This window comes from Folsomia candida, unplaced genomic scaffold (assembly GCF_002217175.1).
Source record: "Folsomia candida strain VU population unplaced genomic scaffold, ASM221717v1 Fcan01_Sc001, whole genome shotgun sequence".
Lineage (NCBI taxonomy): Eukaryota > Metazoa > Arthropoda > Collembola > Entomobryomorpha > Isotomidae > Folsomia > Folsomia candida.
The window spans coordinates 8875088-8902340 of NW_019091193.1; the positions used below are offsets into that span (position 1 = coordinate 8875088).

General features: G+C 36.8%; 8 protein-coding genes across 11 annotated transcripts; 4 read left to right on the forward strand and 4 right to left on the reverse strand.

Moving 5' to 3' along the window:
• Positions 1 to 16: 16 nt before the first annotated feature.
• LOC110857811 (pancreatic triacylglycerol lipase) lies at positions 17 to 3397 on the forward strand. The gene is made up of 14 exons (XM_022106425.2): positions 17 to 201; positions 294 to 331; positions 406 to 486; positions 559 to 639; positions 701 to 823; positions 1357 to 1433; positions 1555 to 1665; positions 1745 to 1953; positions 2026 to 2099; positions 2284 to 2318; positions 2460 to 2558; positions 2624 to 2875; positions 2943 to 3137; positions 3221 to 3397. Exons 1-14 carry the CDS (start codon positions 162 to 164, stop codon positions 3276 to 3278), a joined length of 1473 nt encoding a protein of 490 aa, XP_021962117.1. The 5' UTR covers positions 17 to 161; the 3' UTR covers positions 3279 to 3397.
• Positions 3348 to 9937, reverse strand: LOC110857762 (integrator complex subunit 2). 3 transcript variants are annotated; one of them, XM_035855786.1, is made up of 21 exons: positions 9756 to 9937; positions 9319 to 9663; positions 9097 to 9235; positions 8882 to 9013; positions 8720 to 8804; positions 8531 to 8661; positions 8419 to 8464; positions 8240 to 8346; positions 7964 to 8136; positions 7676 to 7870; positions 6144 to 6327; positions 5920 to 6068; positions 5473 to 5834; positions 5218 to 5379; positions 4982 to 5134; positions 4539 to 4786; positions 4312 to 4458; positions 4122 to 4232; positions 3943 to 4050; positions 3769 to 3874; positions 3348 to 3706 (listed from the first exon to the last, which is right to left on the reverse strand). In XM_035855786.1, the coding sequence occupies exons 2-21, from the start codon at positions 9612 to 9614 to the stop codon at positions 3450 to 3452; spliced, it is 3291 nt and encodes a 1096-aa protein (XP_035711679.1). In that variant the 5' UTR covers positions 9615 to 9663; positions 9756 to 9937; the 3' UTR covers positions 3348 to 3449. The 3 variants fall into 3 exon arrangements, with proteins under 3 accessions (XP_035711679.1, XP_021962074.1, XP_021962068.1); XM_022106382.2 differs by having other exon boundaries at positions 8240 to 8349; XM_022106376.2 differs by having other exon boundaries at positions 8240 to 8464.
• A 313-nt stretch (positions 9938 to 10250) lies between these two features.
• LOC110852663 (40S ribosomal protein S10) lies at positions 10251 to 11335 on the forward strand. Its single transcript, XM_022100775.2, has 4 exons — positions 10251 to 10492; positions 10680 to 10793; positions 10865 to 11032; positions 11208 to 11335. The coding sequence occupies exons 1-4, from the start codon at positions 10349 to 10351 to the stop codon at positions 11253 to 11255; spliced, it is 474 nt and encodes a 157-aa protein (XP_021956467.1). The 5' UTR covers positions 10251 to 10348; the 3' UTR covers positions 11256 to 11335.
• Positions 11336 to 11580: 245 nt separating this feature from the next.
• On the forward strand, positions 11581 to 13304 carry LOC110860928 (CAP-Gly domain-containing linker protein 1). Its single transcript, XM_022110045.2, has 2 exons — positions 11581 to 12351; positions 12436 to 13304. The coding sequence occupies exons 1-2, from the start codon at positions 11777 to 11779 to the stop codon at positions 13208 to 13210; spliced, it is 1350 nt and encodes a 449-aa protein (XP_021965737.1). The 5' UTR covers positions 11581 to 11776; the 3' UTR covers positions 13211 to 13304.
• A 369-nt stretch (positions 13305 to 13673) lies between these two features.
• LOC110849303 (carnitine O-palmitoyltransferase 1, liver isoform) lies at positions 13674 to 22716 on the forward strand. Its single transcript, XM_022096712.2, has 18 exons — positions 13674 to 13900; positions 14402 to 14484; positions 14545 to 14626; positions 14709 to 14863; positions 14930 to 15000; positions 16237 to 16288; positions 16366 to 16633; positions 16716 to 16748; positions 16831 to 16957; positions 17029 to 17138; positions 17262 to 17452; positions 19596 to 19935; positions 20013 to 20166; positions 20271 to 20503; positions 20603 to 20706; positions 20797 to 20849; positions 20926 to 21042; positions 22047 to 22716. Exons 2-18 carry the CDS (start codon positions 14439 to 14441, stop codon positions 22242 to 22244), a joined length of 2334 nt encoding a protein of 777 aa, XP_021952404.1. The 5' UTR covers positions 13674 to 13900; positions 14402 to 14438; the 3' UTR covers positions 22245 to 22716.
• Positions 16341 to 19411, reverse strand: LOC110849311. 2 transcript variants are annotated; one of them, XR_004835856.1, is made up of 7 exons: positions 18916 to 19411; positions 18507 to 18835; positions 18060 to 18217; positions 17350 to 17987; positions 17201 to 17266; positions 16684 to 17131; positions 16341 to 16607 (listed from the first exon to the last, which is right to left on the reverse strand). XR_004835856.1 is itself a non-coding variant. In XM_022096723.2 (4 exons), the coding sequence occupies exons 1-3, from the start codon at positions 19296 to 19298 to the stop codon at positions 18102 to 18104; spliced, it is 828 nt and encodes a 275-aa protein (XP_021952415.1). In that variant the 5' UTR covers positions 19299 to 19391; the 3' UTR covers positions 17321 to 17987; positions 18060 to 18101. The 2 variants fall into 2 exon arrangements, 1 of the variants encoding a protein (XP_021952415.1); XM_022096723.2 differs by lacking the exons at positions 16341 to 16607; positions 16684 to 17131; positions 17201 to 17266 and having other exon boundaries at positions 17321 to 17987; positions 18916 to 19391.
• LOC110849324 lies at positions 22540 to 23958 on the reverse strand. Its single transcript, XM_022096732.2, has 3 exons — positions 23557 to 23958; positions 23314 to 23477; positions 22540 to 23231 (listed from the first exon to the last, which is right to left on the reverse strand). The coding sequence occupies exons 1-3, from the start codon at positions 23708 to 23710 to the stop codon at positions 22785 to 22787; spliced, it is 765 nt and encodes a 254-aa protein (XP_021952424.1). The 5' UTR covers positions 23711 to 23958; the 3' UTR covers positions 22540 to 22784.
• A 122-nt stretch (positions 23959 to 24080) lies between these two features.
• Positions 24081 to 26680, reverse strand: LOC110862994 (ribokinase). The gene is made up of 5 exons (XM_022112200.2): positions 25320 to 26680; positions 25124 to 25256; positions 24936 to 25065; positions 24609 to 24868; positions 24081 to 24517 (listed from the first exon to the last, which is right to left on the reverse strand). Exons 1-5 carry the CDS (start codon positions 25376 to 25378, stop codon positions 24173 to 24175), a joined length of 927 nt encoding a protein of 308 aa, XP_021967892.1. The 5' UTR covers positions 25379 to 26680; the 3' UTR covers positions 24081 to 24172.
• Positions 26681 to 27253: the final 573 nt, after the last annotated feature.

The window sequence follows — 27253 nt, forward strand, 5'->3', positions numbered from 1 at the left end:
AAACATGTGTTGGGTGACCGATTGCATCTGTGACAATACACACACCTTTGTCCCCTATATATTTGTACAAATTAGTATAAAACCCATAAGTATATTTGCAATTGGTTCCTAGTTAATATCGAGTATCCTCTCGACATACAACTTGCAAAAATTCTGATAAAATGAAGCAAATTTTATTTGCTCTCCTTGCGACGGCTTTGTGTAAGTATGCCCATTATTACACATAAATTATTTACTACTTGTAACAAGGTACGAAACTACTAATTGTGACTAACTTATAATTATTAATACAGGCTCCGTAGCGTTCACTGACGATGCGGATAAGCGAGAGGTACTGCAGCAAAAGTTGCAATCGAGATACACAATTTTGCGTATAAAAAAATACATTTTTATTGTGGTCTGTAGGTTTGCTACGATAAATATGGATGCTTCAGCACCGACGCTCCATGGACTTCTCTTCTTCGACCCCTGTCTGCTCTCCCTAAGGTATGCAAACAAGTAATAATCGTATGTACCCCAAAATCATTACTCACGTTTTAAATTCCTTTGTCCTCTTAGCCTCCATATGAAGTTCAGACTAGATTTATTTTATTCACTCGGAACACCGAATCCATGGGGCATGACCTCATGGTTGACAAAGTTAGTCATAAAATTACGCATTAGCATATAAATACTTCAAACTGTTAAATTATTTAAATAGGACGTTCTCTTGGAGAATTCTGACTTTTCTGCTTTAAGAAAAACCATTTTTATCATTCATGGTTTTACGGACTCTCATCAATCTAGTTACGTCTGGGAAGCTAAGAACCAATTCTTAACAAACGTAAGTTGAACTTATGCGCACAAATAACCAAATACGTATTTAATACGTATTTCTTTTCGATATGACTTCTCGTAGCTCTCGCGTGGTGTTAATTAAACATGTCAAATTTGCGACTTTATTGGTTAAGGGGACGTTCGTAAACTTCATAACGCAAATTTTTGGTTTTCTGGACACCCACCCACCCCCTTTAATATGTGTCACATAGGCACGATATCATTGGGCCCTGACCCCCCACCCACCCCTCTTTGCGTTACGAAGTTTACGAACGTCCCCTATGTCGTGTCATTCATGTCAACTGTATCAGTATGTGGTGCAATTTTGATAAGAATGTCCGATGACTAGGGTTCGAAGATTAGGGTTCAAGTGGACATGGAAGTGTTTATGTAATAGGCTATTATTCATGCATAGTTATTCGTTCTGTTACATATGTATGTATGTATGCGTATCTTTCTGACGATATTCATTATTTACTCACACCTCATAATTTTGAACCACGTCCGAGAATAATATGAAACGACAAAAAATCTTAACAGGGTGATGTCAACATTATTTGCATCGACTGGGCCCCCGGAGCAAAAGCGCCCTACCTCAGTGCTACTGCCAACGCAAGGTATGTAAAATAAAAACGTGGGCATGCAAAACCTTATGTTAATAAGACCGTTGTCAAAAAAGTGAATTATATTATCTTATATTATGATATAATATAAATGATTATACCTATTATATTATAGACTTGTAGGCGCCCAGACGGCACGTTTCCTATACTTTTTACAAGACAAAGGAGGTCTCAATTTTGAAGATGTCGACATTGTTGGTCACAATCTTGGTGGGCATGTTGCAGGGTAATAAATAGAAATTGCATGCATGTATGTATTAATAATGTTTAGAGGTTTTTTATATTATTATATATTGATTACTCAGATACGTGGGTGATCGTACTCTTGGCCAACTTCCAAGAATTACGGCAATCGATCCCTCTGACCCATACTTTAGCGACACAGATCCAATTGTGAGGTTGGACACTGGGGATGCTAGGCACGTTGAAGTTATTCATACCAATGGAAACGGTGCATTGAACTTGGGAATGGGAATAGTTGGACCCATCGGTCACGTTGACATCTTCCCCAATGGTAAATAAACTGGTTCAAAATGTTCCCCATATTTTTCCAAGGCGAATAAGTTTGTATGCTATTTTATTGTAGGAGGGAAACATCAGCCAGGATGTGCGGATTTGCTGGGAAGCATCGTTGGAAGCATCATTGACTTGATCACTCTGGTAAGTTATATGCAGATTTTTTAAATGTAAATGAACTGCTATAACAGTAATTGCACGCACCTCTCGGTTTATCGACTTTACAATGCCACGCTCTAATATGTACAAGCATCTCGGGTGGCTATCGATATTATGGAATGTTGTTGAAAAAATCAAATTTAAACAGGCGTTTCTTCTTCTTTTGTAGAACTTTGAAGGCGCTATTGGAATTTGGGCTTGCAGGTTTGTTAGTTTACTTAATTGAATCTCATGGCTTATTGATATGCTAATAAATCGCATTCGCACACTTGGCTGATGTTCAAAAATCTTATTAAATAATATGCATGATCTATATTATCTAACTTGTAATTATTTCTTTGACAGCCACGTTCGAGGAGCAGATTTCTATCTGGAATCTATTGTAAAATCTAGCAGTTGCCCGTTCATTGCTTATCAATGTGCAGACTACGACACCTTCCAAAGGTTATTTGGTTATTATTGATCATGTTATTTGAGGATATATTTTTCATGTCTTTTAATGTAAATAGGGGTAACTGCTACTCGTCGTGTCGTGACCCAGGTCGATGCGTTCCTTTGGGTTATAATTCCAAAAATTTCACTGGATCTGGAAAATACTATATTCATACTGGTGATGGCAAAGATGGGACACCATATTGTCGCCAATCAGTACAAATTCAAGTCCCAATTAGTTCATCCCAAGCTCGTGCAGTTGGTACATTCTGGGTCCAATTTAAGGCTGCTGATGGAACACGTTCTGATCGATTCACTCTTGTAGACAAGTAAGCAGTTTAAAAGATAAATCAGTGTGACAAAATTGATGTAAACATATATTTGTAATCATTTCAGCTCGGATATATCCGGAGGACAAATGCTATCCAAATGGGTAGAAGTTCCGAGCAACATCATGCACGATCCCTCAGAAAGAACAAGTCTAATTTTACACTACCAACGAGGAGGCCTCCTCCCCATCAACCAACCCAGGACATTAGCACTAGATGCCATCAATTTATTGGTTATTAACACCGAATTCCAAAGCCAGACGTAAGTTGCGCCATTTATAATAAGTCGGCACAATCCAAATTGAAAGTCAAGTTATTTTACTTAATTTGTCATTTTCTTGACAGAATTTCCTACTCTGGTATTGTGCTTGATTATGGAACTGACACACAAATTTCGCAATAAATATGTGAATATATGCGCATCATGCATATGTTATCTTATGCAACAAACTCGAACGAGGACTTTTAACAATACATTTTAATGATGAATAAACACGATATATTTACGGTCAGCATTTAAAATACATTCTTTAAGCGTTGTTTCTTTGTCGCATCAAGGAGTTCAGTTATTTAGCTACATAACATGTCTGTCCTTCATTGAATACTGTACAACGTGGCAATAGGTCTCGTTAATCTTTTTAAGAAGTTGTTTGTTTCTAACTATCCTACTCATACGGTTTCTTTCTACGGCGTTTTGGGCAGTGCATATTTTTCCCAGGTGCATTAATAGCGCAACGATATCGTCCACTAGAGGAGGGAAAGTGACACACAGCCTTTCAAGTGCAGATAGTGCAGGGATAAAAAATTCTGCTCTTTCCTCCGACATCAAACCTATGGTGTCATAAAATTTATACATCAGTATAATATTATCTTACTACAAGGTTAATGCTTACCTGATGCCATGCCATTCATAGTGGTCACTGCAATTCTAGCAATACTAAATGATTTGGGCAACGCGTACTGCATGGATAAGTAGGATATCAGTTGTGCAGCAAACACCTAAGAATGTACATTCATTTAATATAAAGCACACAATACGATGTAATGTTGTACAACAATCAAAATACCTGTTTCTCCATTTCAGGCTGACTTAAAAGTTCTGGAATAAAATCTAAACAAATGTGCATGGAAGGGATACCTCTAACAGTAACTGGCAGCAATTCCAACGGATATCCCTTTAAAATATAATAATAATCAAACAATTAAAAAAAACATAACTGATGATAATGCACGATTTGATGTGTACCTGAAAATGCACCAATTTGGCTAATGTCGGATCAGCAATAAACATTTGATGAAGGAAGGAACATATTAAACTTTGAATCTCTTTCAATGTTAGATCACACGAAATTCCCTCCTGTATTTGGATTACATTTATTATGGATTAGCATATCTCCTGAGTTTAAGATTTCTTCCGTGTGTTCAGTACAACTTACAGCTTTATCCCCTTCATTAGGTAAGCAGGCTTCTAAAAGAATTTGTACAGCCGCACTTTCTTGAACTGCGACCAATGCAACTTTCAGCTCTTCTCGTTCGCCGTCAGACTGTGGATTAGGTCCGGGGGCAACCATAGAAGGGTTTTCCTGCATCCGTCATGACATGAAAAGTTATAGGTTTCGTATTTCTAAAGTTGCATACATTTTTTATAGATTTACTGCTATACCTGTAGATGCTTCCAAAGAAAGTATCTAGACGCAGCTAATGAAGCCGCCAGGATATGAAGGAGAATGTCTAAAATTGGAGCACAACGGAAGACCCTGGTATCGCAACGTAGTACTTGTAGGGGATCAACAGTTAATTCGTCTGCGGTTAAGTGTAGGGAACCGTCCGTCAATAAGGCATTGCTCGTAATCTCCCACAAATGTCTTGGGTACACATTGTTCAATTTGTACCAGACCTCTCGGAATAAATCTAAAATATTCACATTTCACTAGTTTGAACCTGGGAATAAATCTTGCTCGAACCGGCCCATAAGCGGTGCGAGCAAGCTATGGGATAGTGCGAGCAAGATTTATTCCCTGGTTTGAACCTAGTTTTTATTTTCATACCTAGTTTGAACACTTGCCATAGTCAAGTGTTGAGTAATATGTTGAAATATTCACGTACCTTGTATTTTTCTTGATACTGATGGCTGGGCCACTTTTCTAACTTGACTAACAATATCTTTCGAATATGACCACAGCTTATGAGGTGTTAGCTGCTTACAAATTTCTAACAGGCGGATTGAATCTTCTGGGTCGTCAGCAACTCGCAGAAAAGCTTCAAGGTAAATAACGTTCAAAGAACATACATATATACTTAAGAATCTTTGAATTACCAAGATTGAAGGCAATGATTAGTACCTTGTTCAAAACTGTCAGGAGATATATCAATATCAGTGCATTTTGTAACAGAAAAGACTGGTTCGTCATCTGCGAGGGCCAAGTTGTCTTCCAACCATTCATTGGCGATACATAATTGTGGAAAATGGGTTGTTAAAAGTTTTAGCAAAGATGGGAATAGTCCTAGAACAGAATATAAATTGAAATAGAATAAGTACAAATTTAATCATTTACTCAAGAAATTTCATGGTTATAAATAGTGATAGGCATGCGTACCTCCACACTGATTTTGATTCTTTTGCGCTTCCTGCAGTAGAAACTTTATGGGAATTTGTGAAAACAGTTTCCCAGAATATGATTTAATGCTCCTGCAACTGTGGACCAAGTTTCTACAATTATTCAGTCGATTGTCTTCGTACAGCAAAACGTAATACAGAATCAAAAGTTGTGGAGCCAAACGCTTATTTTGAAAGCTTTGGAAAGCGCTCAAAACTTCATCGTCGCTCAAAGGTTCATTTGTCAACTCCACCTTAGCACCACCAATCGTACTGCTTGTTGGGAGTAATATTGACTGTGTATACACTTCCAGTAAAGCAGGAAGAACTGAATGGATTGGAAAGCAAGTTGTAAGAATTTGTCTGAAATTTACAAAAAAAATATAATAAATTTTATACCTAATACTCTTATTATTATGTATTAGTTTGAGAAGAAATGAGAACAAACCTATAGATCCAATCTTTGATCGGGACTTTGTGTTTGGTAAATGCCCTGGATTTAATTAATTGATAAATGCAGTGAACGGGGAGAAAACCTGACAGATCTCCGCTCAACGAAGGTGTCACAGGAACTCTCACCGCGTGAGCAGTGACAACCTAAGAAAGTATAGAAACATTAGATATATATACATTAGGACCCGAGTGAATGAATAAAGAATAAGTTGAACTCACCTGCTCAGTAAATATATCTTGAATAAAAATTTGTTTGATTCTGGCCATAGTGTTCACCCTAATAGCAATTTTCATGCCCAGCGTAGTGCAAACTAAATCTGAAATTGCTGATAATTGGTTGCTGTGAAAATGAATAGCCATCAGTAGAAGAATTTCGCCAAAGGAAGCGCTAACAGCATCCGCCCTATTAAGAAGTGATTCAATCAATTATTTAATGTATATTCATTATATATTATTCTTAGTTTCCAGAGGTGGGCAATATACATGTATATTGAATATACAAGTATATTATATACAGTATATAATATACTTTTTGTATATTGTATCTTCAAAGACTTGAAAAAAAGTATATTGTATATTGTATATTGGACAAAAAACTGTCCAGTAAATATACAATATACATTTAGGTGTAAAATGCGTGGTGAATGACAAGAATGCATATTTTAAAGTTGTGCTGGGGTATATGTTAAAACTCGTTATAAGTTATAAAATCGTTATATCCGTTTGCGGGTGCTCTAACAATGAGTATATCAGGCTTCCTTGGTCCTTCCTTAGATTGTTATCAACATATTTATATAGTTCAAGATATTTAGAAAATACAAATAATTCTAAGCTCAACACTCGGACCAGTACACAAAAACCACTGATTTTTTTAACTATGTATAAAATACAAAACGCTCACATTTCCACACTGGAATCGATGGATTAAAGGTCCTCAAACCCGTATAATGATTCTGCTATAGGAAAGGGCGAACTTTTAATTTTGAGACAATTTATAAATCAGCGATTTTAGGGTAGTGGTAGTGGTCCGACTTTTGAACTAAAAGTTATTTTGAGATAATCAAAAAAATAGTAGATTTGTTGAATTCTGCATGTTAAAAAAATCTGGAAGGAACATGCCTGGAACACCCATTATAACAAAGCCCCACATACGTTCACATTTTCATATTGACCAATTTTTGTCAATATTTTTCATTTTATAACGTTTTTTAATTATAATTAAGTGCAATTGTATTATGCAATGCAATTGCATAATTATGTAATACATTGTGCAACTGATAACGAAACTTGGCGTCCCACAATATGAGAAACCCGGAAACTTTCCCGACTCATAAGTTTTCATAATATGCATGACTATCTGACGATAAGTGAAAATTCAATTTAATTTTATGCTGGCGACTTTTGCCAGTCACCGCCTCAAAATTCGTTAATGTTCAACGGAAATTTTTTAACTGAATTATGCTTTGTATCTCATTTTTTGCAAAGTATATTGGGATTGTATATTCAATATACATGTATAGTATATTGAAGCTAAAATCCTGTATATTATATACGTATATTTGTATATTGCATATTTTAATTTTGTAGTATATTGTATATAGTATAGTATATTGAGACAAAATTTGAGTATATTGACAAAGTATATTCAATATACATTTTGATGTATATTGCCCACCTCTGTTAGTTTCTAGTTTTAATAAAGACAGTGAGTATTTGGCATACAAAATATAAACATAAGAATAAGTGCTCACCCAGTGGAATACTCGATTTTTATAAGAGATCTTATCCATTCAATGATTACTCTCTCTTGTTCTGGAGTTGACAACAATGAAGGGCAAGCTAATAGTGTACACAGTCCTAAAATTATAAATCGGCTGCCTTGAGGTGTAATGGGAGCACGTAGTGTAATGAAGCTAACAAGATGGGAAATTTCATCTTCATGAAATCTGTCATAATCAATGTTAGAAGTAACATATTAGTTAATTGGAATTCAATCCTAAAAGTTTCATACGATGCATTTCATGAACAAATAAACTTACTTGAAGCCAGCGATTCCTTTCAGAGCACATAAAAGTCTTAACAATGAGGATCCTTTGACAACACCCCCATTATTCAGATTCCCTTCCTTTCTGGATTCTTCTAAAATTTGCCGCAGGTACGTGAAAATAGATTCTCGCATATTGCTCAGGGAATTAGGCGCATCCGATTTTCTCTGAGCATAAAAATTAGCACAAGATATTGGCATCATAAGAAACTAATACGCAATTAATAAGTAATATGTAAGTAATTTCGACTGTTATTCATTGTATTTATACCTTTTGTCCATTTCGAACGTACACAGAAAACCAATTTCTAATTGGTTGGTCGTTTCCCAAAAGTATACCAGATAGAAAGGGTACCAAGTTATTTTCTGTGTCGCCAGCTTCTACATAAACCAATTGTAAACATCCGGTGACATGAGTTAAAACAAATTCAACAGAATGAATAATAATACCTAAACTGACAAAAACAGCTAGAGCTGGCATCTTATTCATTTCAACCTATTAAAAATGGCAATATATATAAATTATACGGAGAAAAGATGTATTTCAAAAGGTTTCACTTACACAACGAGATCTTATTAACAGACTTTGTTTCGGATTCATCTTGCACAACATCTTCATAGCATCGAGTCGAATTAGTCCACCTTCTGTGTCCTCCTCGCACTTATCTCCGTTTGAAATTAAATGGAAGCAAACTGAAATCAAAATATAAATTGTAGAGTGTTATTAGGTAATCTGGTGATTTCAATGAACCTTCGCTGAATGAATCTGGCATGTTTGCAACGAGTCTCGTTATAATCCATTGGCCATATTTGACGTGCAGCATGGCCTCACAAATCTTGATTCAGAAAATGAAAAATGTTAGCACGGCATTAGTTATTCGTTCATTTGCATAAGACACCAAATAAAAATTACATCACAAATGGACAAAATGTTGGGCATTTCCACCATCGCGATAGATAGAGCATCGCAAATATCGTCCATATAAACCCAATTATCAAACAGGTCGGACATTTTAATATAGTATTCTTGACGAGGTTCGATCATCTATAGAACATAATAATAAACAATTGAAGGTAATTCCAACTACGATAAGTTAACCATTTTTCATGCTTTATTGATTTACGAACCTGAGATAAAATAAATAATATTTCAGACAGAATCAAGCGAAGTTTCCTTGTTCCTTCTGCTTTCTCAAACTCCAACGTAATGCCCTGAGATAAATTTTGCACGAGTATGCTGTCTTGTTCCCTATTCCCCAACTTTTGTCTACAATTGACAAGCAAACAGTAACTTGCATTAGTAGTCAATGGTAAGGAAATATATATATGGTTTGAACAGGGATTGATTACCGAAGCTGTAGTTCCTTTTTGACGTCCATTTCTAGATTTTGATAATCAAGTTGAAGCAAACTCACGATATTGTTGGCAGCTTCGTTTTGGATTAAATTTAGTAAAATTGGTTGTACAAAATCTGAAGATTTCGCAAATGCTTCGCTCTGGTGCAATAGTCCAGCTCTTGTCAACACGGGAACGAATGGACGTAACTGGTCGGGACTAAATTTCCCGATTTCGTCCATTCTTCCGGTTTCAATGCACTCAAACGCATCTGGATCTACAGGTTCCATCAATGACGCTCCTCCGTCCATTCTGCTGCGAATGAATAAAGAGTGTCTGTTCCAGTAGTAGGTCTTAGGTCTAGACAAAAATCAATATGTATTTACAAAACAACTACACAATGATCAATTCAAAAATAACATGATGATGAGACGAACAAATGGAACTCTTACCAACCAAACCGCTTATCCGTTATAGTTTATCTTTCTGACACAGCCAATTATTCGGTTTAAGTAGTATATTTTAATTAAAGTAGATTAATTGTCATAAAAATTCAATTTCAAGGAGAAAAATCAATAATTATCCTTTCTGTTTTTGTTCGACTCGCTTTTAGAGTTTTGGAAATGATACGATTTGAAGGCTTGAACCCAGTTCCCGCATAAAATTTTCACTGTGGGCAAGTGAGACTCTGCATTCATCCATGAATTTCCTGGAACAGTCACGACCAAAATGATAATCTACACTTATCCTAATGTATTCAATAACTAGGGACCTTTGTGTGCGTTAGTTGTGTATCAAAGATATTCGCAATAATTGCAACTTTGGGGAGAACTTTGGAAAGTATGAGATTATGGAAGAAAAGAGGGAATGGGGCGAACTGAGGAGGTTACGAGTGACGATGATGATATTGCAGCGTCCTCTCGCGAGACCCGCACGGCCATTCTCTCAAAATTATAGAAGAGCATGTGTCTGAACAGTCTCTGAACAGAACTCGGTCTCCGGTTTTCCTAAATTTTCATCCAATTTTTCCGAAAACTGTGTCAAAATGTTGATGCCCAAAGCCAACAGGAGAAAAATCTACGAACACCTCTTCAACGAAGGGGTTATGGTGGCCAAGAAGGATTTCCATGCCCCCACACACCCCGAACTTGAATCAATTCCCAATCTTCAAGTTATCAAAGCTCTGCAGGTAATTTCATTTTAACTTTTAAAATTTATTTAAGAAGGAAAACATGTTGCAAAGGGTGTGGTTATCCAAGACAAGTATCAAATCGTGTAACTGTATTTGATACTATGTTGCAATATGCCATAATGTTGAATTAAGTTTGTTTTCACAATGTTTACTTCTTTTGGCTGATGATTTTGTGTGTCTCTAGTCTTTGAAATCTCGTGGATATGTGAAGGAGCAGTTTGCATGGAGGCATTATTACTGGTACCTTCAAAATGAAGGTATCGAGTATTTGAGGGACTATTTGCACCTTCCAGCTGAGGTGAAGAGGCTTTGAATTTTATTTAAACACGTTATCCATGAATATATTTTATGTGAAATTTTAAATTACAGATCGTTCCTTCTACACTTCAACGCGCAGCTCGTGCTGAAACCGCGAGACCCCGCGCCATGGCTCCAAGAGGGGAAGGAAAATCTAGCGAAGACAGATCCGCCTACAGACGTGGTGGTGATGGCGACAAGAAAGCCGAAGTTGGACCTGGAGGTGGAGCCGTGGAATTCGTAAGTTGTATATTTTGTCATTGTTTAATTTTTTGGTTGACATTACAAGCATGCTTGCCGATAATGCTCACATATTAGAAATAATATTTATTTTATAAATTTATTTTATCGAAAGCTTGCAGCAATAATAAATATCTTCTGATCTCGATCTAATCGATAAATATTTATTTTTCAGAGAGGTGGTTTCGGTCGCGGTCGTGGAGCTCCCCCACCAGCGGAGTAAATTTTTATCATACCTTGTAAACGTTAAATTGTTTCTATTTCAATTGAGGATGAATAAATCCACTCGCGAATAAGAACGTTTCTGTATGTATCTACATTACTTGTAAGCCGTCCATTTACAGTCACACTTACAATTAGTTTGTCAACCGTTAGTCACATTTACCATACTGTTAGTTATGTGCATAAGCATATTCTTCTATTCAGCATGATTTAAAAAATAATTTCTCAACTTCATTCATTCTTCATTTCATGTTGAATTTCATATGGTTGTGGTTGTGAGAAGTTGAGAAATGGGCAGTTTCACCAAAAATCGGCGGGATCATACTGTCAACACTGTAGTGTAAATACACGCAGCTCTTGTCAAGTCTTGTCCACACGCCACAATTTATTTATATCCTCCTGGCTGGCTCATCAAATGTCAAATTTTACACCCACAAAGTTTTACTGGGGCAAAGGACACTCAATCAATAATTTCGCTTGGTGTGTTTACACATAATAGATTTGACGCTGTTCCGTTCTAAAATGCACCATTCAACACCAAAGTCAAGTAACAATGACGTGCACGAGTTGCGATTCCGGATAAGCCAGTTGGAACATTTAGTGGTGACAAATTCCTTGAATCTCACTTCCCAGAATTCCTCCTCTGTCCCCTCCAACTCCCTTCTCCATCACACCCAAACGACACATGGACTCGTCGACAGGGTCAACAAACTGGAAGGGCTCTTGGCTGCCTCTGAAAACGAAAATGAGCAGCTTAGAAAACATTTAGAGCTTGCCAACATGGAGAAAAATCGTCAGGAGGTGCGACTCTTGGAAAAAGTGTTTCGCCTGGACACAGAAAAGAAGGACCTCAACCATGGGAAGGAACTACTTGAAGTCAAACTGACCAAAGCACACCGAAAACTGGAAAATATTCAAGATTACATTAATGAGCTGCCATGCCAAGAGGAACTAGATGAAGCTAGGTTGTCGAGTGCTAAATTAAGAGATGAAACCCAATTGCTTACAGGACAGCTGCAAAGGATGAAAGAAAATGTCGAGGTTCTTCAAAAAGAAAAGATGATATTGGAAAATGCGATGCGACTGGCTGAATTAAAGTAATTAGACATATATATACCCACACGTCAATTACGATCTTATACTTATTGAGCAGTCATATTTTTGCGTCCATTTTGCAATAGACTCGACGAGCTGAAACCTCTTGAGGATGCACAAATTGCATTTTCCAAGGATGGACAACTGTCGCCGATTGATTTGACTGACGTCCATAAAGTTACTGAATTTTTGACCTTGCAGAAAGCACAATTACTGAGAAGTTCAAAAGTTATTTCGAGTCTGAGGGACAAGCTGTGCCAGTTGGAGTCTGACAGGGCAGATGGTTTAATCAAAATCACAAATTTGGAAACAGATTTGTCATCTTTACAAGATCAATTAATTGTGACTCAGATAAACTTGGATTCCCTGACAAACAAAAACAAAACCTTAGAAGATGAAATGACGGAACTATCATCTGTAAATCAAGATTTAAAACGTCAAATTCAAAATCGTGAATGCAGTATAGAACAGAGAGATAGTCACATTCGCAGCCTTATTCAACTTGTTACAGAGGTAGATTTAAGTGTCAACGATGTTGAAAAACTAGTCGAGCTTGGTCGTAGTTTAGCCCTTGGAGAGGAACCCTCCGTGGCCACTTTGCTTGGGCTTGGAGAAGATTTTGATTCACATTTCGGAAGCTTATTAGGCAAAGAGACGGACGACAACGCGAAAAAAAATCATCACAACCTGGCAGTTTCAGATAGCTGTTCTCAGTATGACCCTGCTGACCCCGAGTGGACTCTAGATCGCCTTGTTAAAATACGAAATGTTCGAAAGCATGTGCGAGAATTACGGGACGTTGCAAGTGATTTGTATACAGATATGCTGGGAGGAAAAGTTGAAGGTTGTGCCATACAATAACAATACTGATTAAAATTTCTTTGTACTAATATGGAATTTTCGTAATATATTTTTTCCCCAAAAATTAAAATAAACATCAAGTATCAAATCACCAGCCAAGGCGAACCATTTTTAATTGCATGATAACAATAGGGAATGAAGTTGCATGATCACGCCATGAATTTTTTCTACGGGATATGTAATTTCGTCCACCATTATTCACTACCATAAACTTTGGACTGGACCAAGTCTGATAATCCAGCATCAAATGGTGTTTCTGTTATAAATAGATAATAATTTCACGAGGGGGATGGATTACAGTGGATTAATTTAAAGTTTGATGCAGGTTTATAAAAGTGAAAAGCGAGGACTGAACGGGTTTACATTTATGGCTCTTCTTCATCATCAAGTCATGGATGAGAAATCAATAGCCCATCACCGCATCGCACAGTCAGTTCATGCTTCTTGGTTTTCGTTTAGCCCAGTTTGCTTGCTAATAATCCTAAAATCCAAATACAACAGGATTGAATCGTCTCTGTTTGTATGTTAGACAGAGAAAAGCAAGAGGCCAAAACTGACACATCCTGTTAAAATCGTAATATTCGTTCAGTCGTGTTTGTGAAGAGGTCAATTTAGTGTAGTTAGTTTCTGCTCAAGCCCGGCCCAGTAATTCTCTCATCGACTACGAACGCCACAAATAATTGATGATAGGTATTTTATTTACGTGTTGCCTTTTCTAAATTTCTTCCCAATTGCTATTTTGATGGGCACAATTACAATTACGTACGAGACTGAAGCAAGCAGGGCAACAAGACATATCAATAATTTATTAGCACACCAAAATTATTTCCACTTTAGTTTATGTGACTTTAGTTTATATCAAATTGCCGTACATAAACCAAAGAAGGAAATAATTGGCTATCCCAGATCCCAGCCATTGTGCTGATTGATTGTGCCAAATGCATGGTTGTTATTTCATGTTCAATGTTTAGACTTGTGTAAGATAAATAATTATTCCAAGTGTATCAAACATTATCAAAAAATCTTTTCAGTGAGACTGAGACCCGATACCCAATTCTTAGCCTAGTAGTTTAGTTGTGCATAAGTGAACCACTTTTCTGCAGTATCGATAACTTAAGCATACGTGTTGTTTGCTATTATTGTTAATTCAGGATCATTATATATGAGACAATAATTTGATAATCTTTCTAGTGCCAAGGAGGAGAAGTGCATATCGTACTTTGCCACAATGGCTGAAGCGAGGAGTGCTGTAGGAAAGTTACGAGTATTTCCAGGTAATCTATTATGTTATGCAACAATTAGTATGAAATATATCACGATGCAATTTTTTATAGATTTGGAAGAAGGACGTGATTCTTGGAAGGATGTATACACTGCGATTCGCAAGTCCCTTGTTCGACGATTTTTCCGTACTCGGTGAGTAGCGAGTGATATTAGATTATAATAATTTATACACTATTTACATAAACAACATTTACAATTGATGTTATGCTCATAGAAATTCAATTCATAACGGGACTTGGCCCACATCGACAAATAACTTGTCCATTGTATTTGCGATCACTTTTGGATTACTGTTGGCAGAACCGGTCAAAACCGTCGTGCTCAATAAATTGTTATGGAATCTTGCAGACGTTCTCCCAATTCCAGATGGTATTATTTATTTTGAACCTGACTCTAAATATATTACATACTAATACTACATTCCTCATTATTTAGGAACTCCACGATGGTTTCGAGCCTTCATAACTGCATGGGTCGTAGGACTGGTTTTCTTTGTCGTTTTAATGGTGAGTTCGGGAATGTTATGGTAAGGTAATATTAGGCATGAGTCATCACATTACTCCAGACCAAGATCAATCGTGTCTCATTCTGCTCTACTCCGGCTGGTACATGAATGTGGGGAAGTTGCGTGGGTAGTTAGTGGTAGGCAGCACGAAAGTTAGCACCATGTGAGGACGGAGGAGTCGAAAAATTACAGGATGAGTTTTAAAAGGGCACTGTCTGACATTAGCAACGACGACAAGAGAGTAATTAAAATAAAACCTGCACCCAAGTCGAAAAAAAATAGTTGTGCAAAATAGTGACACTGATTCGGACGGTAGTTTATATGACGAAGATAAATATTTTTTTAATGTCTGTAAAGGTTATCGTGTTCAAGTGTTTATCGATCTATCAGACCCGTCTAACTATAGTTTAAAATTGTCTTCTGTATCGGGCTCTAGGGGCTTAGGACATGATTATTGTACTACATATGAAAAAGTGGAAGGGGAACGATTAATTTACACAGAGAGACAAAATACCACGTTCCGACTTTTCAGACTGTTTGAAATCGAATTTCAAGAATATAGTGCTAATAGTTCCTGTACGGACGCTTCAGAGTGTTACTTATTTCTGATGTCAAGGGTTATGAAAAAACAATACAGAAAGGACAGTACTAAATACCTAGGTTTGTCTCCACGAAGTCAAAACACCGAGGTGGCTAAATATGCCAAACATTTAACGGATTTAAAAACATTAAAATCGAAGGTTAAAAGTTTATGGGAGACGGACATTTTTGATATAGTCGTGAATGAAAAACTAAGTGATTTGTTCAAGGGGCTTAAAATAACTACGAGGAATTTTTACAATATACATTGCATAAGGGAGGATATTACAAAACTTTTGAAAACACCGATTCATCTTAGAGAAAAAACACCTAAAGTGAATGCACACAGAGCCCGACAGCCGGAAACATTAAAGTGTCGTTTTTGTGTCTCAACTTTCGCAAGTCACCAAAACTTGACATATCATTTACAGACCACTCATAATAAACAATCAAAACTCTCATGCCCAGCATGCAAGTTTTATACAAATAACTCTGACACATACCAAAAACACTTGGCAAAACATCCTAAATTTGACTGTCTAAAATGTAGTCGACCTTTTCAAACCAACCAAAGCAGAAAGGAGCACCTCAAGTTAAAAAACTGTCCCAAAATGATCATAAGTTACTCATATCGTAAATAGTACGAATTTAATTTCAGAAACTAAGACAGTATGCGTTGCGAGCTCTATTATCATATCGGGGATGGCTATGTAAGAAATGCTTTAAAGTTATATGTAATAATGACACTTCATCATTGACAAGATAATTGATACCATTTTAATTTTAGACGAAAATCTAAAGTCACAGAGTGGGAAGACTGTGCTGTGGGGTGTGTTGGTCAAAATGATTTCGGGATACTCGCCTTCGCTCTACAGTTGCCAACGGTCATTGCCACGCCTCCCCGTCCCCAACGTGCACCAAACTCTGGTGTTGCTCTTGGACAGTCTGAAACCATTGTGTACCCAGACTGAGCACAATGAATTAATAGCTGAAGCTGCTGCCTTTGAAAATAGTGCTCTCTGTAAAAAGCTGCAACGAATTTTGATACTAAAAAGGTAGGCACTAAAATTGTAATTCTTTAAATAATTATTGGGCTTTCACTGACCTTAACAATCTCTGAACCTGTTATTTTTTAAGCTGGTGGATGCCTAATTACGTTAGTGACTGGTGGTGAGTTTCAAATGCATGACATTAGTAAGCCATTTTAGTCTTGGCTCGTGGAGTTTATTCCTCACGCTGTTGTTTCTCACAGGGAAAAATATGTGTACCTAATGAGCCGAAGTCCGTTGGCCATTAACTCTAATTATTACGGCATGGATCAAAGCTATTGGACTCCAACAAATAACCAAACTGCTAGGGCCGCCACTATCATTTACAATGTGAGTATTTTTAATAAGAAAAGTTGTAAGCAATTTAAATACGTCGTATGTGATGTTATTGATCTGCATAGATATTGGTCTTCAAGAGAATGATTGATAGAGAAGAACTCGCTCCCTTGCTGATTCGTAATACAATTCCAATCTGCATGTCTCAATATGAACGTCTGTTTTCATCTATAAGGTAAATACCTTAATATAATTATATTACATATTTAGTATGAAACTACATTTAAGTATGCTTACTATTTCGTACACGCATACGCATACAAGTCATTAACTCGCTTCTCTTCTTTATATGGTTCAGAGTTCCTGGAGAAAAAGTAGACAAGCTGCGACATTGCGACTCAGCCGACTCAAAGCACATTGTGGTAAATTATCTTGGGATGTATTACCGAGTGGAATGTTATGATATAAAGAATCAGATCCTCAGCCCATCTGCTATTCAGACGCAGTTTGAATGGATAATGAACCAGGCGGATTCGGAATTGAAAAGTGGTAAGAGGCATTCATTGAACAAAGTGAAAATTGAATTGGTAGTTGCAATTTGCAAGTATATAGATAAAGATTACATTTTTATATATAAAAAGAAAGTTTAATAACTTAATCGGATTCAGAGGGTTCAGGATCGATGTATGATTTGACGGGAGTTCTTTTACGGGTTGATTGAGTTGATTCGGGTATCACGTGTGAGGATTGTGTCCTACTTTCTTCATATTCTTTCATCTTTTTCACACCAGCATCCAACTCAGCCTGAACAAATGTTGCTGGGTTTAAGCCAAAAACGTTTATAGGGGGACCTCCCCTTGGATTTTCCGTTTTCCCTGTCCTCGAAATCCAGGTAGCTCCGGATTTTTCGGATGGAAATCCAAGATACTTGCCGAAGCAGGTTTCTAAGGATGTTTCACTAAAATAATTAGGGTATGCATTTTTTACATAATTCGATATTATTGATGCTGTGGCCTGTTGAGAGGTTTGTCTTATTATGCAATCGGCGGCAGGTATTTGCCAGTGAATGTCCTGGAGAGGTGTTCTATACACAATTATGTCCATTAGTGAATTGTTAAGAGATTATATTGAATGAGGATTGTATAATAATTATTACTTTGGTTTACGGGTAACACGTTCATAAACCTGTAGAGGTGCTTTATTTCCTAATACTACAGGACGTGGTTTGGAATGAGGAAGAGGAACTGGGTTGTATGTTAAACCCAATTAGTGGATCTAATGTTCCAAACAAATACATGTATTCCGTCTCTCGTTCTATAATCACAAAGCGAATTAATTAGTTAAAACCTACAGTGCAGACTTGATATAGCCCGAGTCAGGGTTTGTATCATATTTCGTTAACCAGTCCGATTATTTTGCATCAAATCTAACTTCACCATAGTTGCTCACAAGGTATTACTATAGTTTTCAAGCCAAATTTCAACCCGATCGGATAAGTTTAAAGAGAGTCGATAGACAGGCAGACGGACATGACGGTTACATAAGCCCTGACTCGGGCTAAAAAGTTACAAATTTCTCATTGGGTTTAATTAATAGCATTTACTTTTCCTTAATTTATCATCCAAAATCTCGGCAAGATACATAAATTTGACCTTTCCCTTGCATTCACCCGTACAATGGTCCACAACTGGGTGATTAGAATCATTACGTTTAAAAAGAAAATATCTTCTCAGCCTATCCCGGAGAGTATTTGCTCCTTGACCACTTTGTCCAAAGTAAATAGCTTCCGGTCCCGTTTTTTCCTTATCCTCTTTTCCCTCCCACGTGCATGATAAATTCTCGTCGATAAGGACATAATCCCCCGCATCGATACTCCTACATGTAAAAGTTGGCAGAGTGTCGTCAATAATGAGAGGACGATCAGGATAACGTCTACAACAACCACACAATTGTTTAGACAAGAAATCAGAATGCAAAAATATGGAATGAATTTGCTAAAGGACTCTTCTCACTTGTTTTGAATCGTGTCACCAGTAAATAGAAACGGACACAATTTACACTTTTTGTGATCTCCATCGCAATCTGGGGGACAATCAGTATTACATTGTCGGTCTTGGTATTGCGCACAATACACTGTACGAGGGACTCGGCAAATGTCCACTTTTGGTTTTGCCTTATCATCATCATCGGCATTGCTTTCACTATCTGCATAAGAACTTTCACCAGAATTAACGACCATTCGCATCCGTTTAACTTTGGACGTGACAGATGAACTAGTTGACGCAGAGACAGAACTTTCACCACCGCTTTCTCTTGCTCGCCTTTTTAAGATGGCTTGACACTTTTCAATTGTGCTCCATAATTGGTCATCACTCAATCCCTCCAAATTATCCATTGTCACTTAACTTCAGTTTATATAAATATATGAACTACAATAATGACACTTTAGATGAGGATGATGAATGGAAAATACTGTAACTTTGGATGATGAGAATGCAATGCGTATCTTTAAATTAATATATATAAGCCCGCTAATGAAAGATGCAGAGAGTCAACTGAAGAGTGGTATGAGAAATAATAATTCCTGAGCAAAGTTCAATTTAGTTTATGTGGCATTTTTCTTGACCTCTGGTTATCCTTATCAATGTTTGTTTTCATGATCAAAGAATGTTTTGTTGATCAATGTGAATAGGGGAAGTGTCCGAGGCTGCCAGAAATATTGCTGCTTTAACAGCCCTGCCTCGATCAGACTGGGCAAAAATATGGAAGACCAATTTTAAGAAGGGGAATAATAGGAAGTCTAATTTGTCTATTGAAAAAGCAATTCTGCTCGTAGTGCTGAGTGACAAGAGTCCAACAACACTAAATGAGAAAGGAAAGTTCCTGTTACATGCAGATGGCAAAACATTTTGGTATGACAAAACCATTAACGTTGTCTTCTTCAAAAACGGTTACTGCGGACTCAACGTTGAACATACTGCAGCCGATGCTCCTGTGATGGGACATGTGTGGGAATCTTCTTTAACTAAAGAGTATATATGATCTATATATATGATATGTATGAAATTATTGCTTCAAAAACGTACAATAACGCTTTTTTCTACTTTAGAATAACCGAAAAATGGTACACAGAAGATGGACAATGTATGCCAATGCCAAAATCATTTCGTCAAGCTCCTACAATTAAGCCTGTCAGATTGCTTTGGAGTGTGACATCAGAACTTGAAAACGAAATTAACAAGGCACTTCACTTTGCTGAAGCGGTTAGTGTTAATTGCATATCGATTTATATGTATCGTAAATGTGTTTAGTTATTGTTTGTTTGATTGAACTGACTTCATGAATGTGTTCTGCATTAAATTTTCAGAATAACGAGGACCTCGATCTTGAAATAGGAGATCATGCAAAATGGGGCAAGGGATTGATAAAACGATGTAAAATTAGTCCTGATGCTTTCGTGCAGATAGCATTACAATTGGCATATTATAAGGAAGCCAACTGTTTTGCACAAACCTATGAGGCCAGTATGACTAGACTCTATCTGAACGGTCGTACAGAAACAGTGCGCTCATTGTCACAAGAGATGGTGGATTTTGTAGAGTATGTTTTAACGTTTTTCATTTTCTATAATCCACTGTTTATATAATACTTACATAAATGCTTACTTACATGTTTGGTTATATTATTTACATTTTAAAGGGCAATGATAAAGGATAATATATCAAAGGAAGAAAAGATCTCATTGCTTAATAAAGCAGCTGATAAGCATCAGCAACTGTACCGAGACGCTATGAATGGGAAAGGTGTGGAATATTACTTAATTCATTTATTCAGACTCATTATCCATTTAGAATTGTATTTATTCTTTTCTCCCTTTCTCTCCATCCTTGAAGGTGTGGATCGTCATCTCTTCGCTTTATACGTCTGTTGCAAAGGCCTCAATCATGTAAGATGCTTTAAAACATTTTTAGGTTTGACCGTTTAATATAAAATGTACCAACAAGTTTGATTTAATTAACTAGGAATCTGCATTCCTTGAGAAAGTTTTAACTCGGCCTTGGACTTTGTCTACCAGCCAACAACCGCAACAACAGCTTCTCCATGTGCCTGATTCAAACTTACCATTATTTCAAAACAAGGTAGGCATTCATTGATAAATGATTATTGTTTGTGTACCAATACCAAAGGTAGGGCACCCTGGTGGAAACGAATTTGACCTTGAATAACCCCGGAACGGTTAGTCGTAGCGGGTCAAAATTTTGAACAGACGAGCATGTTATTCTCAGGTAGTTGTGTGCAAAAATTCAACTCCCTACTTTCAAAAATGCCTCCCCCACAGCCCTCAGAAGTTGAGACAGTCATTTCAACTGGTTCCAGAAAAAATCTCGCCCGTGTTTGCAAAAAAATTTATTTAAATTGAAGAATAGGAGTGAGTTATTGATGATAATTGACGAAGCACTAATTTCTCTACAAATTACTAATTGGGTTCGAAGAGCTTAGTACACGACAAATGCCGAAAAAAAAATCAAGCAATTTGGTGCTTTTCAGTGAGGAGAACTTTTTTAAACATTTTATGGTTGTGGGTGCAATGTCGGGTCGTGGTGTCCTCCCACTTCACAAAGTCCCCCAAAAAGTGAAGAAATCTGCAAAGCATTATGTTGACCGTGTATCGAAACCATTTTTAGAGTAACATTTTCTTAAATAGCACGGTAAAAAAATAAATAAGTAATTTTTCATCGTGACGCAGCATCATCCCAGACGACAAAGTTGACCTAAGATTATGCAAATGACCTTGAACCTAGATTGGAGATAAAAATCACTTCAATCCCCAGATATAAGTCAAAAAGACTTCTCTGGGTTCGGATAGTTGCAAAGAAATTTTTTCCTGCGGAGACCGAATTTTTTAGACGGAGTTTGGAAAAAGTTGAAATGAGTGTCTCAGCTTCTGGGGGCTGTGGGGGAGGCATTTTTGAAAGTAGAGAATTGAATTTTTGCACACAACTACCTGAGAATAACATGCTCGTCTGTTCAAAATTTTGACCCGATACGACTAACCTTTCCGGGGTTATTCAAGGTCAAATTCGTTTCCACTAGGGTGCCCTACCTTTGGTAGCGTGTATACTAAAAACGCTAATTTCAACAGGTATCGCCTGGCGGAGGCTTTGGACCTGTCTCAGATTTTGGCTATGGGGTCTCGTACATGCTCCCATCAGATCATAAAATATTTTTTCACGTCACGTCGAAACATTCCTGCCCGAAGACGTCTTCAAAACGATTTTTAAGACATATATTCGAGAGTTTAAACGATCTGAGGAAACTGTTTGATTTAGAAGTAATGTGACGAATATGTTGCACATTTTTAATAACTTTTTAACTTGCGTAAATTAGAAGGAAAAGTAGGGTAACAACAAATTTAGTTCTTGTCATTTTATGTGTTACTTTAACTGGTCATTTACAACCTTCATTGTGTAATGTTACCAACCCCGGTTTTTACTCTTTACTCGCTCAAGAATAACCAACACGAACAAAAGTATAAGATGCATGTACCTCTTAAATATACATACTTGTTTTAGACTATTATGTGATTGTTTGAATACGCGTTTGTTATACTTAAAAAATGCAATGTGTTTCTGAAAGTAATCTCATTTCTTTATTTGTTATTATTGAGCTAGAAAAAAGATGCTGCACCAATAATTTTGTTCATCTTTTCTGATTTTAGTTTACCGTTGAATTACTTATTTTATTTATCTATTTATGAAACAATACAATTCTTGTTTTTTGTGTGCACATGAAAATAAATATTACCAATAAAATACTTATTTGTGTCCAAATTTTTATAATGACCACACGACACTTAAAACTAACTCGATTTCCAACTTACTTAATAGTAGCTGTCCAACCCATATTTAGAGACAAAATCTCTAGGCAGTCGCGAAAATGGAGTTGAGTTTGGCAAGACAAAAGTTTTTTCATCTTGATGAACAGATATCAGGGCCGCGGTAGTGTTGGCATCAACGAAAATCAAATTGATATGGATTTCAGCTTTGTTGTATGCCTTAAGCTGGGTGCTGTTAAACTCGATTTTAAGAGTGGCCCCACCGGGAGTAGGATACGACTCTTTCACATTGATCACATCATCCGAAATCATACAATTTGCTTTTGACATGTGCACGATGTCCATCAGATGCCCCATCGAGCGATCAACGTCTTCATAGTCGACAAGCCCGTAAACGAAGGCTGGCTCATCCACTGCACTCTGCCACATGGAAATGTTCCCAACGAGATGACGAAAATTCACTTCGCAATCCAATCGTAAGGGCAGAAAGTTCTGAAATCATGCATAATTCATATATTTGAATCAACATGAGCACAATGCGTGGAAATTATTAATTAAAGTATAGCTTTGTTACACAGGCTGGAGGTTGCGGTGACCAACTGCCATTGGAACAGGTTGACATTAACATATTTCCGTGACCTTCCAGAAAAAATCCTGGAAAGCATGCAAATGCAACCGTCTCAGCTCCTTTGGTCCAATTGCTCAGCCCATTCTCATCCAAAACTGGAACTTCACAATCTAAAGCAAATTATTGAAAGCACAGTAAATGATTTCTGTATCATTTAGATGCACATTTTTTTAATTTGTGGCAACTCACACCCGGATCCACCAAAACTTGATTTGTACGCGTAGACTGCAACAGTTATCGCCACTATTACGACCAAAAGACAGCAAAAAATTATGCAGATTTTTGCCCAAGATCCAGAATTCGATTCTGAGTTTTCTCCAAGATTGAAAGTTTTGGAAGTCATATTAATTATATATAAAAGACAAATGATTTCAATGTTAGCTTTATAAGACTGGTTCAGGATGTGTAGGATATATGTACATTAAATTGTGGAATTAGTATACTTTGAGTTACAAGAAATTATTATGATGCACAAACTAGAGTTTGTAATTCCAACAAATTAGTATCATGGGATTAGTTAGTTGCATAAATTGAAAGAACACTTGTCCAAATAAAGATATTTGTGTGGCTTTTCGTCAATAATATCGTAAACCACATTTTGTGCTTATTAATGGGAAACTGATCTTGTTCAATGGTGTACAACCGAGTTACTCGTATTATTTTTGCATGCGATTACTATCGAATAAATTTACATGATGATGTCATTACGCCCATTATTAATAATAAGAGCCTGATCATCCGTATTCAATTTATTACCAAAAAGCAATGTCAAACTTTCAATAACAATATTATAATTTTGCAAACTTCACAATAACTTTGATGGAAAGCTACTTTGCGTTCCTTTCCTCAAGACGCTGTCGGACGCATTGGCCGTGGCCTGTTTTATGGCAGACTCTAAACTATCCTGGTTGGCCAAGCAGAATGCGAGCGTCCCCACGAAGCAGTCCCCCGCACCAGTCGTGTCGACAGCTTTCACTTTTTCAGCCCCGATGACGCTGACCTTCTTCCCGTCGTCGTCCCAAAATACGGATCCTTGAGAGCCCATCGTCACTATTATACTTTTGCAAGGGAAACTGTCCAGCAACATTTTTATTCCGACTTCAGCGTCAGTTGTCGATGTTACGTTGGGAATTCCTGTAACTAGTTGAGTCTGATGAACAATCAATCAAAGTATTAATCAAATGCAGGATGTAAGGACGCATATGTATTTTCATGAGCAATTTAATTCTGAGTTAACATACCTCGGTTTCATTCAAACAAAGAATATCTGTCAGTGAAAACATTTCTCTTGGAATGTTACTTAAACCTGGAGCCGTATTAAAAATCGTGAGTGCGCCATATTTTTTGCTTAATTCTAACGCAGCAAGTGTTGACTCTATCGGAATCTCCAGTTGAACAATTACTACTTTTGCACGTTTTATGAATTGTTCACCATGTTCTCGAATGTACACTGGAGTTACCATTTTATTGGCTCCGGGTACTATTACGATGATGTTTTGACCTAAATTAGTAATTATTGGTACGATCTATAAATGTTTAGAAAATGACGATCAAATTCATGTATTTACCATCGGTTTCTTGTACCAAAATTGTTGCAACCCCAGTTGGCTTGCCTTTTTCTATGTGGATGCCTTCCACATTGATTCCTTCTTTGCGAAGTTGTGCATAATAGCGTTGACCATTGTCGTCGTCCCCAATCTGTAACTCGTGTAAATGGCCATTAACTCCATTTCAAATTAGTGGGTGGCTTTCGTACCTTTCCAACAAATGCACACTTTGCACCAAGTCTGGCAGCTGCAACGCACTGATTTGCCCCCTTTCCCCCAAACCCTGTCATGAAATCCATTCCTTCAATCGTCTCTCCCAACTTTGGAATGCGGCTAGAATAGCTAAATAGGCACAAAACCAACAATTGGTTTCTATTCAAATATCGATCTTAAGGTAAGAACTACCTGATCAAATCCATGATAATGGAACCAACTACAACAACGTCCAAGTCTTTCTCGGTCATTTTGGTGCTGATGCGATACAAGTTTATTTTACAGTTTCTTGATAAATTTCATGAAACCTTTAAGAAAGTGAATGTCAAGCTGTTTAATGAATGATCCAGCTGATTTTACTATACCAACACCTACACTTGAACCATACTTGAACCCATGTATTTTTTGATTATGTATGGAGATTAGTGATTACATAATATGTGTACATATGGTAAATACAAATGAATGACGCCAACTTGTACTACAAGTCTAAAATGGTTAATCAAATGTTATCACGTTCTTTTTCATGAATCACGTCTAACATGAACTGTAAATCGTAATTAGGAATTTATGACAATAAAAATTTAATGTTCATGCTTCCTTCATACGTAGATAAATGTGCATATGACAAACCAGAAAATTGCCCTTACAAGTAAGGTTTTTAATCAATCAGACAGTCATTTCTCTACTTACGAGCGTCACTACCATAAACTGGATCTGGTTTAAATAAGTAGAACACTATTTGCATTTTACAGAGATATATCCAAGCAAGTGGTTCTCATCTCACCTGCCGGCGTCCTAATCTTGAACCAGTAATGCCTCTATAATCTGCTAATTGAATAATTAGCAGTATTCTGAAACAATTAGTTTCAAAATGTTTACGTCGAATTATAATTTAGGAATATCTATGATGTTTGATGTGTCATTACATATGTCATTGGTCATTGACATATCTAAAATAAAAAAACATTGAAATAAATTACACCCACGTTCGTTTAGCCTCCACCTTCACTTATGTTTCCTGATCCTTTATTCCTTTATTGATTCCTTTATTGATTTATAAAAGTGAAATATACTTTGTTTTTTGGGTCTAGTAAAAATTTAGCCTGCTTAAAAAATTCTTACGTACATAATACATATAGAAGATATCGTCAACCGTACCGTAGAAGATATATATGTTTGTAGTAATCTGTGGTGAGAAGCTTATTAGATGGCTTTTTTCGCTCCAAAATGCAGTACCAGAGTGCATTTACACCAGGTTTAAAATCACGGCAAAAATGCTACACTGATATGAACTTTGAGCTTAATAAATCAAGCTGTGCGTCGATGAAAATCCTTTATGGCAATCCTTCAGCAGCGTTTTGAGTTTCTAACTCGATCACTCGACTTTTGTCTTCCAGACGCGATTGATGTGGTTTGATGTCGCAACACAATGAAATTCTGCACACTTGTTTGCAAGATCAGCCCTCGATTGACACTAAAATGCTCTAAAATGCTCTAAAAGAAACTTTTAGAAAACTCACAAACAGCAAGCACAACGACCGTGACTTGGTTCTAGCACTTGTTAGAACTGAAACAAGTAGTGCATAATGCATCATTGAATTTGGATGGATTGATGGAATACACATCTTAGGATTAGTAAAAAACATAACCAGGGCAGATGTACGTAGTTACAGGCAGGACAAGAGCAAGTTTGCATTGAAGCAAGTTCTTTCTTTTTGTTTACCTGTTCACCGACCGTACTTTTATTTATTAGAACAGGCGAAATTTTAATAGAAAACGTAATAGAAAACATAGCGTGGATTGGAGTTGAAGGTGACGGATGAGCTTAATGATTGAAAAAATTAATACCTGTCCATTATTCCGCATCTCAACGCAATGTACACTTTCGTATGCAAAATACTTTCGCAACTTTTCATGTTTCTTTTGCTAACATTTTTTACCTGCAGTACAAATCCACTTTACATTTCCATATAAGAGTGAGTGGTGAATATAATATGTACAAACATCTTAATAGCAAGTTGAAGAGGTCTTTATCGTATCTGCTATACATACATATTATTGAATTTGGCCAACTTAAATACTTTGCAAAAAAACTAGAATTTTTCAGCAAAGTATTAAAATCA